Below are 16,533 nucleotides of genomic sequence, written 5' to 3'. Positions count from 1 at the left end.
CTGGCTCACTGCAACCTCCGCCTCCTGGGTTCAAGTAATTCTCCTGCCTCGGCCTCCTGAGTAGCTGGGACTACAGGTGCTTGCCACCATGCCTGGCTCATTTTTATATTTTTAGTAGAGATGGGGTTTTACCATGTTGGCCAGGCTGGTCTCGAACTCCTGACCTCAGGTGATCTGCCCCATCCTCCCAATATGCTGGGATTACAGGCGTGAGCCATTGTGCCCAGCCGACTCTATGGGTCTTAGAAGCAACTGGAGGAAGATCAGGGAAGGGGAATCAAAGGTGACATTCTGGTTCTGAGTCAAGTGAGTGGGAGAATGGTGGTGGTGCCCTCAAAAGAAATGAGAAAGTCAGGGTAGCCCCTGAACTGTGGAGATTAGTTTAGCTACAGACATCAAGTTGTAGACACTGGTGGGCATCCTGGTGGGAAGCTCCAGCAAGGTGCTGGAGATGTGAGTCTGGAGGGCAGGGGTGGGGCCAGGGTAGAGCAGAGGTTAGACTCAGGAGTCACAGGCAGAGGAGCTGGTAGACAAAGGGTGAGGAAGGAGATGCCTAATTAGCAGGAGGTGGCTAGAGACAGGAGGAAGGTTTGGAGACAGGTGGAGGGAGAGGAAGGAGTAAAAGGCATTGAGATGGGAGAGGGAAGGGAAGGGAAGCCCAGGATGGTACAGAGCCATGAAAGACCTGGAAGGGGCCGGGCGCGGTGGCTCAAGCCTGTAATCCCAGCACTTTGGGAGGCCGAGACGGGCGGATCACGAGGTCAGGAGATCGAGACCATCCTGGCTAACACGGTGAAACCCCGTCTCTACTAAAAATACAAAAAACTAGCCGGGCGAGGTAGCGGCGCCTGTAGTCCCAGCTACTCGGGAGGCTGAGGCAGGAGAATGGCGGGAACCCGGGAGGCGGAGCTTGCAGTGAGCTGAGATCCGGCCACTGCACTCCAGCCCGGGCGGCAGAGCGAGACTCCGTCTCAAAAAAAAAAAAAAAAAAAAAAAAAAAAAAAAAAAAAAAGAAAGACCTGGAAGGGTGAGAGTTCCATGGAGTAGGGGCAGCCTCCTGACAGTGTCAGATGCTGGAGAGGTCAAGGAGGATAAAACTCAAGAAAAGGTTTTGCAGTTGAGATCAGGCTGGTGACTTGAGAGCATATTTCCTCTGGAGAATTAACAGAAGAAACAATATTTCAAAGAAGCTCACAAGATAATCAGAAAATGGCAGCCTCACTGCCTTCCTTGGTCCATTTAAAAACTGCTGAGATGCATTATCAACATCTTTATCATTAGAGGGGCAAACCCTGAGGACATCACTAACTGGGCAAAATCTCCACCCTTGTCTGCCCTGATGACTACCAGCGTTGTTTCCCTGGTACAGCAGCTCCTGAGTTTTCCCAGGGCTGCCCATTGACTTACTCGGATGTGCAGGTCTTGGAAGAAGATGAGGAGCGTCTGCCGGATCAGCTGGAACTCCCCTGCAGAGAGACCACCATATATCTGCCAAAGGCAAGCAGAAAGCAGCTCTTCACTTTCAAAGAGGGATGAGTAGTACGCATAGGCAGGGCAGGTGGGTGCTCAGGGATGGGAGCCACATAGGTAAGGAGAGGACTGGGCTGCTGGGCAGGAAGGGCAACAGGGAGACCAGCAGTGCTCCCTCTCCACGGTGACAAAGCCTGTTACCCCACACATGAGCAGGGGTATGCTTCCTCTCTCCCATTCTCCTGGAGAGGCCGGAGAGGCTGTTCCCCAAGATTTAGCAGAACATCCACTACGAACTCCCTTTCAGAAAAGTGAGGAGAAAATGGCTATGCTCTGTATGATTGCTTTTCCAATTGTGAAGGCATCAGTAAGAGGACTTAAGATGATGATCCCGGCCGGGCGCGGTGGCTCACGCCTGTAATCCCAGCACTTTGGGAGGCCGAGGCGGGCGGATCACAAGGTCAGGAGATCGAGACCACGGTGAAACCCCGTCTCTACTAAAAATACAAAAAATTAGCCAGGCGCGGTTGTGGGCGCCTGTAGTCCCAGCTACTCGGGAGGCTGAGGCAGGAGAATGGCGTGAACCCGGGAGGCGGAGCTTGCAGTGAGCCGAGATCGCGCCACTGCACTCCAGCCTGGGCAACAGAGCGAGACTCCGTCTCAAAAACAAAACAAACAAACAAAAAAAGATGATGATCCCTATTATATTACCAAAATGGACACAGAGAGCTTTTCAGAATGTTCTGGGAGAGTGGCAGGCTTTGCCATTCCTCATTCTGTTCTCTCTGTCATATAATCTACCTGTTCTTAACAGAGGGATGAGAAAAAGTACTAGGGCTGAGAGGTGAGACACTGATGGCGCTCTTACTTCTGTCAGCTGCCGGAAAGTCTCGTCCACTTGCTGCAGGATGGTTGGAGAGTCTTGGATGAATCCCTTGATGGTATCTAAATGATTGAAAGTGACCAGCAGCACATCCTTGGGTCGGGGACACAGCAATACTTGATATTTGAAAGCCATGGTCATCAGGTCATAGAGCTGCCAACCCACACACAAGCAAAAGAAATGGGATCATATCAAAATCAGGTGTGAGAATCTCCAAACAGTGATTCAGTCAAGCATTTACTGAAAACCAGCTCTGGGCTTGCCATACAGCTCGGGTGACCGTCTCACTTATCACTCAAACCAAGACACTTCTGAAAGTCAAAGCGGGTGCTTTTAATAATTAAGCCAGGACAACATGAGTAAGCCAGCACATTCCTGGGCAAACCAGGATTTCTGGTCACTGGATGTGTATTGTTAATGGGATACATAAGAAATAATATTGGCAGCTGTGGAGTCCCAAAGTGAGCACTGGACCTGGAGAAAGAAAATGCAAATTTAAGTACTCCTTTCTTCCTAACTTATTGTATAACCTTGGCCAAGTTTCTTAACTTCTTTGGACCTGAGTTTTCTCATCTGTAAAAAAATACTCTCTAATTTTCCAATGTTGCAGAGGTGCTGAGAGCAATAAATGAGGCAATATGTGTGCAAGTGGCAAGTATAGAGTTCTACAGCTTTCTTTTATTTTTTTATTTTTTTATTTTTTGAGACGGAGTCTCGCTCTGTCGCCCAGGCTGGAGTGCAGTGGCCGGATCTCAGCTCACTGCAAGCTCCGCCTCCTGGGTTTACGCCATTCTCCTGCCTCAGCCTCCCGAGTAGCTGGGACTACAGGCGCCTGCCACCTCAACCGGCTAGTTTTTTGTATTTTTTTTGGTAGAGACGGGGTTTCACCGTGTTAGCCAGGATGGTCTCGATCTCCTGACCTCGTGATCTGCCTGTCTTGGCCTCCCAAAGTGCTGGGATTACAGGCTTGAGCCACCGCACCCGGCCAAGTTCTACAGCTTTCTAAGAATCATTTTAAATGATGAACTATGTGGATATCAACAAGCCATCTCCACATAGGTGTGGTATGAGCATACACGAAAGATCAGAAGGGAGGAACAGTGAGTACCAAAGTGGTGAAGACAGGCTTCGTGGCACAAGTGGCCTTATATAGCCCTCGAGGCAGCTGCAGGATTTCAACTGGCTGAGGGCAGAGGAAAGGCATTTCAGTTGAGGGAAACAGTACATGTGAGGGCCTGGAGGCAGCAATGAGTATGTTATTTTTCTGGGAGAAAGAGGAGAATGGCCGGAGGATAGTTTGTGTTGGGGATGGCAGGTAATAAAGTTGGGTAAGTATGGCAAATAAAGATGGCAACCATAGAAACTGGGGACTGCAGGAATGGGGAGGGAGGGAGGAAGGGGTCGAGGGTTGAAAAACTAACTATTGGGTACTATGCTGACTACCTGACTGATGGGCTCAGCTGGACCCCAGACCTCAGGATCATGCAATATGCCCACGTAACAAACCTGTGCATGGACCTCCTGAATATAAAATAAAAGCTGAATTATTTAAAACAGAATCAAGTTTTTGGGGAGATACACAATATAATTTAGACTGGCTGTAGTAGAAGTTAGGGGGTTAAAGTTTGCTGAGCTGACATGATCAAAGTGGTGACTGAACGAGATCTGGCAACGATGAGTTGTGAGAGATGGGAGAGACTAGTTAGGGGGAGTAGCTAGCACCTGGTTCCTAAAAGGATTACAATAAATATCTATTGATTGCATGAATGAAAGAAATGTTGTTGGAGTAATCCAGACTTAAGGCCTGGAAAAAAGATAGTGGGAACAGAGAAGTCAGGGAAAGGAAGACCATGTGCTGTTTAGAAGGAAAAGCTGTCAGTAGGTGGTGACTGCCTAGATTTGAGGGATGATGATCAGGGTGGTCCAGAAGGACTGCAGCCTTTTCAGCCTAGTGTGGGTGGGGAGGGATGATGCTATTGATGGAGGAAAGGACATCTGGGGGATGTGGGAGTGGAGGAGCCAAGAGAGAAGATGGACAGTTAACTTAAGGACATGTCTGGGCAGGATTGAAACTATAAACAACTACCATCTGAGTGTCGTGCCAAGCACGTGTATATATATTACCTCATTTGATCCCATTTATTCTTCACAAGAACTCTACGAGGTAGGTATTAGCCCAGTTTAAAAATGAAGAAACTTGCCTAATTTCACATTGCTGGTAAGTGCAGAATGATATTTGACCTCAAGACTATCAGATTCTAAGGCACTTGCCAGGACCCTGCTACACAATCCCATTTCTCCTACATGCAGTCAAACATTTCCACTTAGAAGGTGGCATACAACCAGAATAGCTGGCCAGGAGCGGTGGCTCATGCCTGTCATTCCAGCACTTTGGGAGGCCGAGGCAGGTGGATCACCTGAGGTCAGGAGTTTGAGTCCAGCCTGGCCAACATGGTGAAACCCCATCTCTACTAAAAATACAAAAATTAGCCAGGCGTGGTAGTGTGTGCCTATAATCCCAGCTACTAGGGAGGCTGAGGCAAGAGAATTGCTTGAACCTGGGAGGCAAAGGTTGCAGCAAGCCGAGTTGGTGCCACTGCACTCTAGCCTGGGTGAAAGAGTGAGATTCTGTCTCAAAATAAATAAATAAATAAAAATAAAACAACCCCCAGAAAACAGGAATAGCCTGGTGTGTGTGCATGGGGGTTGGGAAAGTATAATACTGGAGATACATATTTGAGACTCTGCCATCATGATCAAACATTAAGTGCTCGTATATAGGAAACCATGCTAGAAATAAAGGATAAAAACAGGTGCAAGAGGAAGGAATGACAGTTCAGAGTAATTCAGTAAATTGGGTCTCACAGCTAGTAACTGGTAGAGCTAAGGCTTAAACTCAGGGTTTTTGATTCTAAGTTCTGTGTCCTTCCTCTATGGACATTTAAACTTCCTCTTCTTTTCTTTTTTTTATTTTTGACATAGGCGTCTCACTCTGTTACCCAGGCTGGAGTACAGTGGCATGAACACAGTTCACTGAAGCCTCAACCTCCCCTGCTCAAGCTATCCTCCCGTCTCAGCCTCCTGAGCCGCTGGGACTACAGCTGTGTGCCACTGTGCCCAGCTAGTTCTTCCAACTTTTAGTAGAGATGAGGTCTCACTAGGGTTTTTACTAATATGTTAGAAAATATTAGAGATGGTTTTTTGCTATGTTGCCCAGGCTGGTCTTGAACTCCTAGGTTCAAGTGATTCTTCCACCTGTGCCTCTCAAAGTGCTGGGATTACAGGTGTGAGCTACTGTGCTCAGTCTCTAAACTTTTTTAAAGGCAGAGAGAGAAAAGCAAGCAGAACTGAAAAGATAATTAATATTTATTGAACAGCTATATGCCAGGCCTAGGTATGTTCTCATTTAATCCTCCCAATAACTGATGAAGTAGCATTTATTTTCCCCATTTTACAGATGAGAAAATGGAGGCTCAGAGTTAAAGTAACTTTTTTTTTTTTTTTTTAGACAGAGTTTCGCTCTTTTTGCCCAGGCTGGAGTGCAATGGCGCGATCTCAGCTCACTGCAACATCTGCCTCCCAGGTTCAAGCAATTCTCCTGCCTCAGCCTCCCAAGTAGCTGGGATTACAGGCGTGTGCTGCCTGGCCCGGCTAATTTTTTGCATTTTTAGTAGAGACGGGGTTTCACCATGTTGGCCAGGATGGTCTCGATCTCTTGACCTCGTGATCTGCCCGCCTCGGCCTCCCAAAATGCTGGGATTACAGGCGTGAGCAGTGGCTGGCCGAATTAAAGTGTGCCTGGCCGAATTCAAGTAACTTTCCAAAGGTAAATGGCAAGAGGTAAGAGGGCACAGTTAAAGGCAGTCTGTCTCCCTGCGTCTTCTAAGTACCAGTAATAAGTGAGTGCTGACTCTGCAAATCTAACTTCCACCATCAGTCACCATGATTTTTTTTTTTTTTTTTTTTTTTTTTTTTGAGACAGAGTCTCGCTCTGTAGCCCAGGCTGGAGTGCAGTGGCCGGATCTCAGCTCACTGCAAGCTCCGCCTCCCGGGTTCACGCCATTCTCCAGCCTCAGCCTCCCGAGTAGCTGGGACTACAGGTGCTGCCACCTCGCCCGGCTATTTTTTGTATTTCTTAGTAGAGACGGGGTTTCACCGTGTTAGCCAGGATGGTCTCGATCTCCTGACCTCGTGATCCGCCCATCTCGGCCTCCCAAAGTGCTGGGATTACAGGCTTGAGCCACCGCGCCCGGCCCAGTCACCATGATTTTTAAAATTTTTCTTTCTCTCTCTCTATTTTTTTAGAGACAGGGTCTTGCTATGTTGTCAAGGCTGGTCTTGAACTCCTGGGCTGAAGCGATCCTCCTGCCTTGGCCTCCCAAAGTGCTGGGATTACAGGCATATGCCATTGCACCGACCTTTAAAAATTTTTTTGTAGAGATCTGGTCTTGCTAGGTTGTCCAAGCTGGTGTTAAACTGCTGGCCTCAATCCCGAAGCACTGATATTAGAGCCACAAGACACTGTGCCTGGTAGTTCTTTCGCATGATGGAGGAAGTTGTAAAGGAATTATAATTATATTTTACATTAACTAAAGACCAAACTTTAAAGATTTCATTAGTTTCCCCCTAACATCCTATTTCTGTTCTGAAAAACCATCCAGGACACCACATTCCATTCCACTGTCCTGTGTCCTTGGGCTCCTCTCGGCTGTGAATTTCTCTGACTCTCCTTGATTTTGGTGACCTTGACAGTTTTGAGTACTGGTCATGTATTTTCTAAGCATGACCCACAAACAGTATTCGTGTGATGTTTTTCTTATGGTTAGCCTGGGGTTTGGAGTTTCAGGGAGGAAGACCACAGAGGTGAAGTGCCATTTTCATCACATCATGGCAGGGTACATACTGGCAACGTGACTCATCACTGTGGACGTTACCTTGACCATCTGGTTGGGGTAGTTTATCAAGTTTCTCTACTGTAAAGCTAATTATTTCATCCCTCCTTTCCATACTGGACTCTTTGAAGTGCAGCCCCCACCTAAGGAGGGGGAGTTACACTCTCCCTCCCTGAGGACAGAGTATCTACATAAATCATTTGGAATTTTTCTAAACAGACTTGTCTGTCCTCTGCCATTTATTCATGTGGAATTATTATTATTATTATTATTATTCAGAGGTAGATATATTCTTGAAGGAATTATTATTTAAAAAATCACAGCATTCCAATACTTTGTTTCCCAAAGAAATAGGTATGTTCACATTATGAGTAAAGACTGCTTTTGAACTTGCTCTAAAAAATATCTGGTTTCTACAATGCAGAGCTGAGATTTGTGAAGAATGAGGCAGAATTAAAGTTTTAGGGTTGAGTGCTTTTTAAAAATTTTTTATTTATTTTATTTATTTATTTTTGAGATGAAGTCCTACTCTGTCGCCCAGGCTAGAGTGCAGCAGTGTGATCTCGTCTCACTGTAACCTCCGCCTCCTGAGTTCAAGTGATTCTCCTGCCTCAGCCTCCTGAGTAGCTGGGATTACAGGCGCGTGCCACCACACCCAGCTAATTTTTGTATTTTTAGTAGAGATGGGTTTTCACCATGTTGGCCAGACTGGTCTCAAACTCTTGACATCAAGTGATCCGCCTGTTTTGGCCTCTCAAAGTGCTAGGATTACAGGTGTGAGCCACCACGCCCAGTCAGGGTTGAGTGCTTTTACTGTGTTAAGGCATGTATTCCTGGGGTTCATAAATATGGGCATGAAAGCCAGCACTCTTGTCTGGGTGCAGTGGCTCACACCTGTAATCCTAGCACTTTGGGAGACTGAGGCAGGAGGATTGCTTGAGCCTGGGAGTTCGAGACCAGCCTTGGCAACAAAGTGAGACCCCATCTCTACAAAAATTTAAAAATTAGCCAGTGTGGCTGGGCCGGGAGGCGGAGGTTGTGGTGAGCTGAGATCGTGCCATTGTACTCCAGTCTGGGCAACAAGAGTGAAACTCCATCTCCAAAAAAAAAAAAAAAAAAAATTAGCCAGTGTGTGTGATGGCATGTGCCTGTAGTCCCAGCTACTTGGGAGTCTGAGGCAGGAGAATTGCCTGAGCCTGGGAAATCAAGGCCACAGTGAGCTATGATTGTGCCACTGCACTCCAGCCTGGACAACAGAGTGAGACCCTGTCTCAAAAACAAAACAAAACAAAACAAAACAAATCAAACAAATAAAACCCAGCACTCTCTTTGGGCAGGTGGAACGACATAAACAACAGAGGGGTTGTTGTGGATGATTTCTGAGGTCTTTCCCACTCTGAAACTCAACAACTACTAGTATTTACATATGCCTGTTTCTTGCAAGGAACCACTGCATACATCATCTCACGTGACCCCAGTCTATGATCATCCACAAAAGGTACAAAAAATGCAATCAAGATGACAAAGGCAGCTGTCTGCTCACCTTATCCATGCTGGCCTGGTTCAGTTTCATAATGGAGGCATGAGCCAGGCGCTCATAGACAGTCCTCAGGGCCTTCTTGGAATAGAGCTCTTGAGGCTTGAATAATTCCTCCATAAACTTTCTATTGAACATGGTGGAGATGATGTCATTCAGAACTGCAGAGACAAGAGAGAACACAGTGCTTTATGACACCATTTCAGGGCAGACATAAATGACGATGAGGCACCAATGTGTTGTGCTTCAGAGATTATAAACTCCTTATGTAAATATTATCTCACTTGATGATAAGAGGAATATTTCTTTCTTTAAAAAAGATTACTGGCTGGGTGTGGTGGCTCACGCCTATAATCCCAGAGCTTTGGGAGGCCAAGGCTGGAGGATCACTTGAGGCCAGGAGTTTGAGACCAGCCTGGGCAACACAGTTAGGCCCTGCCTCTACAAAAAATTGAAAGCAATTAGCTGGGTGTGGTGGCAGGCCTGGAAGCTGAAGCAGGAGGATCGCTTGAGCCCAGGAATTCAATACTGCAGTGAGCTCTGATTGTGCCACTGTACTCCAACCTAGGCCACATAAGGAGAGCCTGTCTAAAAAATAAAAATAAAAATAAATCTGATTTTTAAAAGCAAATCTAAACATTTTTACTTAAAATTAAATATTATAAAAATGGGGCCAACCATGGTAATTGACTCTGAATAACATCTGATGCAAACAGATAAGTCTGCCCACTGGTTAGAGGTGAAAACACTTGCAGTGTTGCTGTAAGACATGTACTTTGAATAGCACCATTTTTGAATGCCTTAATTTCCACATTTGATCCATAATCTTGATACTACAGTGTAGTGCTATATCTCACACTGCTGTTCAAATGGAAAATTTCCCTCTGGTGAGAAAGAAGTGTACAAACCAAAGTGTCTATAGTTTTAGGTCTTCATTCATCTAGATATTTTGCACTACTGAATGAAACATCACTAGTTAAGGGCCAGGAAAACCCTCAGGTATGAGAAATAGGAACAGATATGGTTGAACAAGATTATCCTTAATTAAACCAGTTATCCTGGCCTAAATGTGAGCATATGTGGATACCGAGAACATACACTTATAGAAATTCAAATTTGAAAGAAAACTGGGTTACTTAAAATAATTATACAAAATCACTTATTAAACATGAGCAGTTATTATTGAAATATGGAAATTCCTCCTTCTTTTGTTGAACACAAAGGACACTCCAGATGATTGCCTGTGGCCATATCTCTTTAGAGCAGAGGCAAGGGAGAGCAGTGAAATTATTATTTTAGGTACTCTCTACCTGTAAGTAATTGACAGAAGTACGCTGAGGGCTCAGACCAGCATTTTAAAGCATTTCAACACATTTTATGGGGGAAGGGGGAGCTGAGGGCTGGTTGTACTTAAATGGAAGAGCTACAGAGAGAGGGGAGAGGGGATACATTCCCAACACACCCCCCCCCAGTGACACAAATGAACTGACTGTGGCTCCATACAGAAATGCTAAACTCACACTTGACCTTTAGATTTTACTCTAGACTTGATCCTATTACTCAGTGAGGGAGAACCAAATCGATTACCAACACAGGGTGTCCCTGACATCTGACAATTTCAAACCATCCCAGCTTGCCCTTAATGTGCCCTAACGTTTCCCCACCGTGGACAGCTCAGAGAGACATAGAACTCTGTCAGGTTTGCCTCATGCCCGACCACTTCCCTTGGACTGAAACAAGAAAGAACCTGCAATAAACTGGGTTTTCTAACCTTTTTCTTACCATAGCCTACATAAAATGCAGCATTTGCAAGGAAACAGGCACAACTGAAAAGCTATATGTAAGTCCTCAAAACAGAGAATATGAAGAATTTTCCACAGACTTATGTAAGCCAGGGAGGAGGAGTGCCGAAGAAGAATTCAAGTTAAAGCATCACATCAACTCTGGCTAGGTTAATGCTTACAAAGAGCTACTATTCACCTAGGTGCTGAGTCATTTCTCTGGGGTCTTTGAGCCCTTATTAGGAGCTCCGAAAAGAGCTTAGACCCAGATAAATCAGTTCTGGACGAAAGAATACCCCAAGGTGATTGTTAGCTACTCGGGCAAAGTGAAAAGCAAATTGAAGTCTTTCCCTGTGGGAAGTGAAGCGCTCTGGAGCACCATGGCTCCTGGTGCAAGAGCATGCAGACAGTTCAACTGCTGGGAAGAGCATGCAGACAATTCAACTGCTGGGTTCTGTCCTTGTGGGCAGAACAGTGAGTACAAATGCCCCCAAAGAGGAAATGGCAGTTTAATGGTTGGGCCAGGACACCTAGGGCTCCCTCTTCTCGTTTCATTCTTTGGAAATAAGATAGAGGCACACGTTAACGTGTTTTTGTCTTACAATTTGCTTCACCCAGCCCTTGGTTGAGGCAGACCTATTAGGTACCAGACACTGAAATAAACACCACAGGCACAAAGAGGAAGGAGATGTTATCCTGGCCCTAGAGAAGCAGCACATCATCTTTAAGTTACACCTGAGGAATAGTTTTTTTAAAAAAATTAATGTATTTTTTATTTTTTTTCCTTCATCCTAACATCCCCGAATAAATAGTTTTAATCAGACCCACCCATCAGTCTAAGTGTTGGTTTTTGGCATGCAAATGAGTTCTGCATACTTTTCACGAGGCTGGAATATACTAGGAGCCAAATTTCTTTTTTTTTTTTTCTTTTTTTTTTTTTTTTGTTGAGACAGAGTCTCGCTTTGTCGCCCAGACTGGAGTGCAGTGGCCGGATCTCAGCTCACTGCAAGCTCCGCCTCTCGGGTTCACGCCATTCTCCTGCCTCAGCCTCCCCAGTAGCTGGGACTACAGGCGTCCGCCACCTCGCCCGGCTAGTTTTTGTATTTTTTAGTAGAGACGGGTTTTCACCGTGTTAGCCAGGATGGTCTCGATCTCCTGATCTTGTGATCTGCCCGTCTCGGCCTCCCAAAGTGCTGGGATTACAGGCTTCAGCCACCGCGCCCGGCCTAGGAGCCAAATTTCATCAGGAAGAGGCTAAGGCAGGGGAGGGAAGGGATCTTTCACAGGAGCTTCAGAAAGTTGGTAAATGGGTTCTCCACATAGCAAGGTTCGTCTTGGGTTCGGATTATGAAGCCAGTTTCTGTTCATTATTTTTGAACACTTATGTTAAAATACATTTCAATGATTCAATTATGTATATGAAAAGCTCTCAAAATCCACACTTCATATCTGAAATTCTGCCATGCATCAAGGGAAGGATGGGTCAAAAATTGCTCAAGGAGGCCGGGCGCGGTGGCTCAAGCCTGTAATCCCAGCACTTTGGGAGGCCCAGACGGGCGGATCACAAGGTCAGGAGATCGAGACCATCCTGGCTAACACGGTGAAACTCCGTCTCTACTAAAAAAAAAATACAAAAAAAAAAAACAAAAAACTAGCCGGGCGAGGTGGCGGGCGCCTGTGGTCCCAGCTACTCGGGAGGCTGAGGCAGGAGAATGGCGTGAACCCGGGAGGCGGAGCTTGCAGTGAGCTGAGATCCGGCCACAGCACTCCAGCCTGGGCGACAGAGCGAGACTCAGTCTCAAAAAAAAAAAAAAAAAAAAAAAAAAAATTGCTCAAGGAGAAGTGTCAAAGGATGGTTGTGAAATATAATAAAAGTGTATCAAGCACTTCAATTGGGCTTTTTTTTGAGCCTGGTCTGATGAAGTAATTATCTTGATGAAAGCAATCAAGTTTTTACCAATTACCTCTGCTCTAAATTGACTTGTTTATGGGAATATGAAATTTGGAGCCAAGAATTTAGAGAGAGGCTAGGAAACCCCTCCTGAATAGTTACCATGTTTGAATCCTTTCTATGTCCCAGGCACTGGGCTTAGAACTTTATATGCACTATCTCATTTAAACTCCAAGACAACTCTGAATTATTATCCTCATTCCTTTTTTTTTTCCCCTGCCAGACCACTTATCGTTTTATATTATCCTCATTCTATTAAAGAGGGAAACTGAATTGGAGAGTTTAAAGTGCAAGGCCACACAGCTGGTGATGGAGCTGAAATTAAAATGAGGTCTGTTTGATCTAATGCCTGTGCTTTTAAATATTATTATTATTATTATTTTTGAAGTGGAGTCTCACTCTGTCGCCCAGGCTGGAGTGCAGTGGCATGATCTCGGCTCACTGCAACTTCTGCCTCCCAGGTTCAAGTGATTCTCCTGCCTCAGCCTCCCAAGTAGCTGGGATTATAAGCGCCCGCCACCATGCCCGGCTAATTTTTGTGTTTTTAGTAGAGACGGGGTTTCATCATGTTGGCCAGGCTGGTCTCAAACTCCTGACCTCAAGTGATCCTCCTGCCTCGGATTCCCAAAGTGCTGGGAATCACTTTGGGAATGAGTCACTCACCTGGCCTGTTAAATATATATGTTATCTTCTCAGCATACTTGGTGTGGTGAGAGCATTTAAAATATTGAGGAGGATGGCTGATGATAGGTACACACCACACCCAAATGTCAAATGACAGAAGGTACCTGAGATATTTAAAGGCTGAGAAAGTCTAAGGCTTTATTCTGAGGAGTTGACAACTTTTTCAGGTTTGCTGCTTATAGTAGGTAAGGGGAAACTGAAGCTTTTGCATGATGAGGCCACACTGCATGCATGATGTCATGCCTTCTGCCCACAGTCCTGGCAGCCATGCAGTTACATGCTTCAATTTTTCTTGGTTGGTCTGTGAGCTTAGGAGAATGGCTCAGGGAGGGTCACTCATGTTGAAGCACAATTCTTTGGTTGCATGACACTTTAACAAAGTTGTTTTAAGGACTATCAAATAGGATGACATACCCAAAAGTATAGCTATTGCCCCAGCTGTCCCTGCAAAGTTTGGAACTGAGAAAAGGAGACAGATCCCTCAGGTACAGTATGGCTTTTTGGTCAGAGTTTGCTTAGTTTCCATCTTACGTGCTGTATTTATTCCTCTTAAGTAAAAGATTCAAATGTATAACCAATATTTCAGCTAAAGACAAACTCATGCCTATTTTCTTACTTTGACTTTGAAATGTTTCAAGCGGTCCCACTTTAAGCCCTGCTGATAAAGGCCTGAGTGAACCTGTGGATGCACACTGAACACATGCAGCCCAGAGATAGCATACCTCGTTTTCTGTCCACCTCTGTCCATTCATCTACATGAAGCATACAAAAAGAAAACACCAGTTCATGAAGCAAGAACATTATTTTCGAGGAGGTTTTAAACATACTAATTCCAATGATCTTATCTATGAAACTTTACTTTTCATGTTGGCATTTAATGTCTACTGTGAACATACTGCCTTCTATTTGAAACCTTTAAAAGGATGATGGATAACAACACATTTCAAAAAAGCCCAAGAAAGGCTATGTCTTATGGAGAGTGGCCTAAGAAGAGAGTAAACGGAGGAGGATTAGTTATCCTGTGGTTCATCTTGAAAGGCCTAAGAAGCCCCGCTCTCTAATGCTACAAGAATACATATCATCAGTAGCAGGCTTTTAAAGATGCTAGCCTCCATGAGGAAGAATAATTCCAAGAACAGGCAGAGAAAAGAGTTTCTTTGTGTACAATCTGAGGTTTCTTTTCTTCTTCTTCTTCTTCTTCTTCTTTTTATTAATGTAAGATTTCCCTTTCTAGAGGACAGATGGAACTGCTCAAATTAGAAAACTTGAAATGTGAATTAAAAGGAAAATGTCAGCATTTGTTTCTGTTTTACTTTATATATATATATAGATGCATGATTTCCATGTAAAAAGAAGGGAATAATGATGGGACCACTATGAAGAAAGCTTCTGAGGACAAAGGCAGTTGGGGAGATCCCAAGAGGAGACCAAATAAGGAAAAATGCAGTTGGCTAGAGAAATCGGTGAGAATCAAGACTCTACTGGTTGAAACCTGGTTCTACTTACTGGCTACATAAACTTCAAGCAACTTGTTTAACCTCAGTTTCATTTGTAAAATAGGGATCATAATAGTACCTACCTCACAGGCCTATTGTGGGGATAAATGCATAACACACATCAAATGCTTAGCTGGCTTCCCTTCAAGTTCTGTTTCCTCTACTGAGGGACATTAGACAATACCCATAAAGGATGGAAGATGACTTTTTTTCTTTCCTTAATTTTTGGTGGGGATTTCAATCTAGAAGAACCACCCCCAGATAGAAAAGTTCTATACACATCTGTATTTTTAAAACATTTTGGCCAGGCACAGTGGCTCATGCCTGTAATCCCAGAACTTTGGGAGGCCAAGGTGGGTGGATCACCTGAGGTCAGGAGTTCGAGACCAGCCTGGCCAACATGGTGAAACCCCATCTCTACAAAAAATACAAAAATTAGCCGGGTGTGGTGGTGCATGCCTATAGTACCAGCTACTTGGGAGGCTGAAGCAGGAGGATTGCTTGAACCCAGGAGGTGAAGGTTGCAGTGAGTGGAGATTGCGCCACTGCACTCCAGCCTGGGCGACAGAGCAACACTCCGTTTCAAAAAACAAAAACAAAAACAAACAAACAAACAAAAAACCCAAAACCATTTTGTAATTCATAGTTTCTTTTGGAAACATTTGCCACTAGGTTGTGGTACGAGGGGTGATTTCTGAAGTTATAATCAAAGCATATACATGGCTTCAACACATAATACCAACAGCTCCCAAGAGAGCAGTCTGAAAGCATGCCCAGTGCCATATCCTAACCGGCTGCAAAGTGTGTTCATTACAAGATCACACTCCTCTGGGACAATTCACCATCTTCCCCACCAAGAGTCATGGGCTTTTGAAAAGACAATATTGGGAGAGCAGCACCAAGAGTTTGGCAGATACTGTTTTCTTTGGCACAATGTCCACATCTATCTTTCTGTGGCATTTATTTTTTATCTGTTTATTTTGAGAGGGAGACTTGCTTTGTTGCCCAGGCTGGAGTACAGTGGCGTGATATCGGCTCACTGCAACCTCTGCCTCCCAGGTTCAAGGGATTCTCCTGCCTCCGCCTCCTGAGTAGCTGGGATTACAGGCATCTGTCACCACGACCGGGTAGTTTTCGTATTTTTGGTGGAGATGGGTTTTCACCATGTTGGCCAGGTTGGTCTCGAACTCCTGACCTCAGGTGATCCCCCCACTTCGGGGTCCAAAAATGCTGGGAATATAGGCATGAGCCACTGCGCCTGGCCTCTGCAGCATTTATTTAACTGGTTGTCTAGTGGCACAGACTTGTGGGAATTCAAGGAGGTGGCGTTTTAATCCCCTTGCAGGTGTGTTTGGGAATAGTGGTGCCGCAAGGGGGTCATCTCTGAAGGGCAGTGACTCTTGCTGATAAAATTGAACTGGCAGATGCTCCCCAAGGCAAGCAGGCTGAGCGCCAGCAGGGGTCTCTGTAGTGCTATGTGCTCCCCCACTCCTTTCTTCCTGAGAATCCAGAGAAGAGAAACACCCTCTTTTTCTATTATTTCTCCAGATGACTTATTTGTGACAACTCCACTTTAGTTCTATTTTGAGTGGGGCAGGCCCACGGCTATGCAGAGCTAGTCGTTAAACTGGAACTAGAAAAATAAAACCAGAGTCCCATTGCCCTTTTGTTGCTCCTGCTACACTGTGATTGACCTGTCTTGGAAAAATCACTTTGTGGCCACATGCCTCAGTTTCCTCTCCTGTAAAATGAGGAATTTAAGCAAAATATAATAAGGTCTTATTTATCAATTTTTTAAGAGGCAAAGGTAGCTTTTATTATTCTCGCCATTGCTTAAAA

The 16,533-nt window shown here is 45.0% G+C and overlaps 1 protein-coding gene across 6 annotated transcripts in view; it reads right to left on the bottom strand.

Moving 5' to 3' along the window:
* OSCP1 (organic solute carrier partner 1) overlaps positions 1-16,533 on the bottom strand; it is a 32,911-nt gene that overhangs the window by 12,623 nt on the left and 3,755 nt on the right. For 2 of the 6 annotated variants that reach the window (XM_005543951.4, XM_005543949.4), the window contains 4 exons: positions 13,921-13,950; positions 8,789-8,943; positions 2,339-2,506; positions 1,408-1,488 (listed from right to left, as the gene is read on the bottom strand). In XM_005543951.4, the coding sequence (XP_005544008.1) occupies positions 1,408-1,488; positions 2,339-2,506; positions 8,789-8,943; positions 13,921-13,950 (434 nt within the window). Of the gene's footprint in view, positions 1-53; positions 686-1,019; positions 1,489-2,338; positions 2,507-8,788; positions 8,944-13,920; positions 13,951-16,533 lie in introns of those variants that run through there. The other 4 variants (XM_005543952.4, XM_005543950.4, XR_012422563.1 and 1 more) reach the window with 3 other exon arrangements.

This window comes from Macaca fascicularis, chromosome 1, assembly GCF_037993035.2.
Source record: "Macaca fascicularis isolate 582-1 chromosome 1, T2T-MFA8v1.1".
NCBI lineage: Eukaryota > Metazoa > Chordata > Mammalia > Primates > Cercopithecidae > Macaca > Macaca fascicularis.
This window is presented reverse-complemented; position numbering and strand designations above follow the sequence as displayed.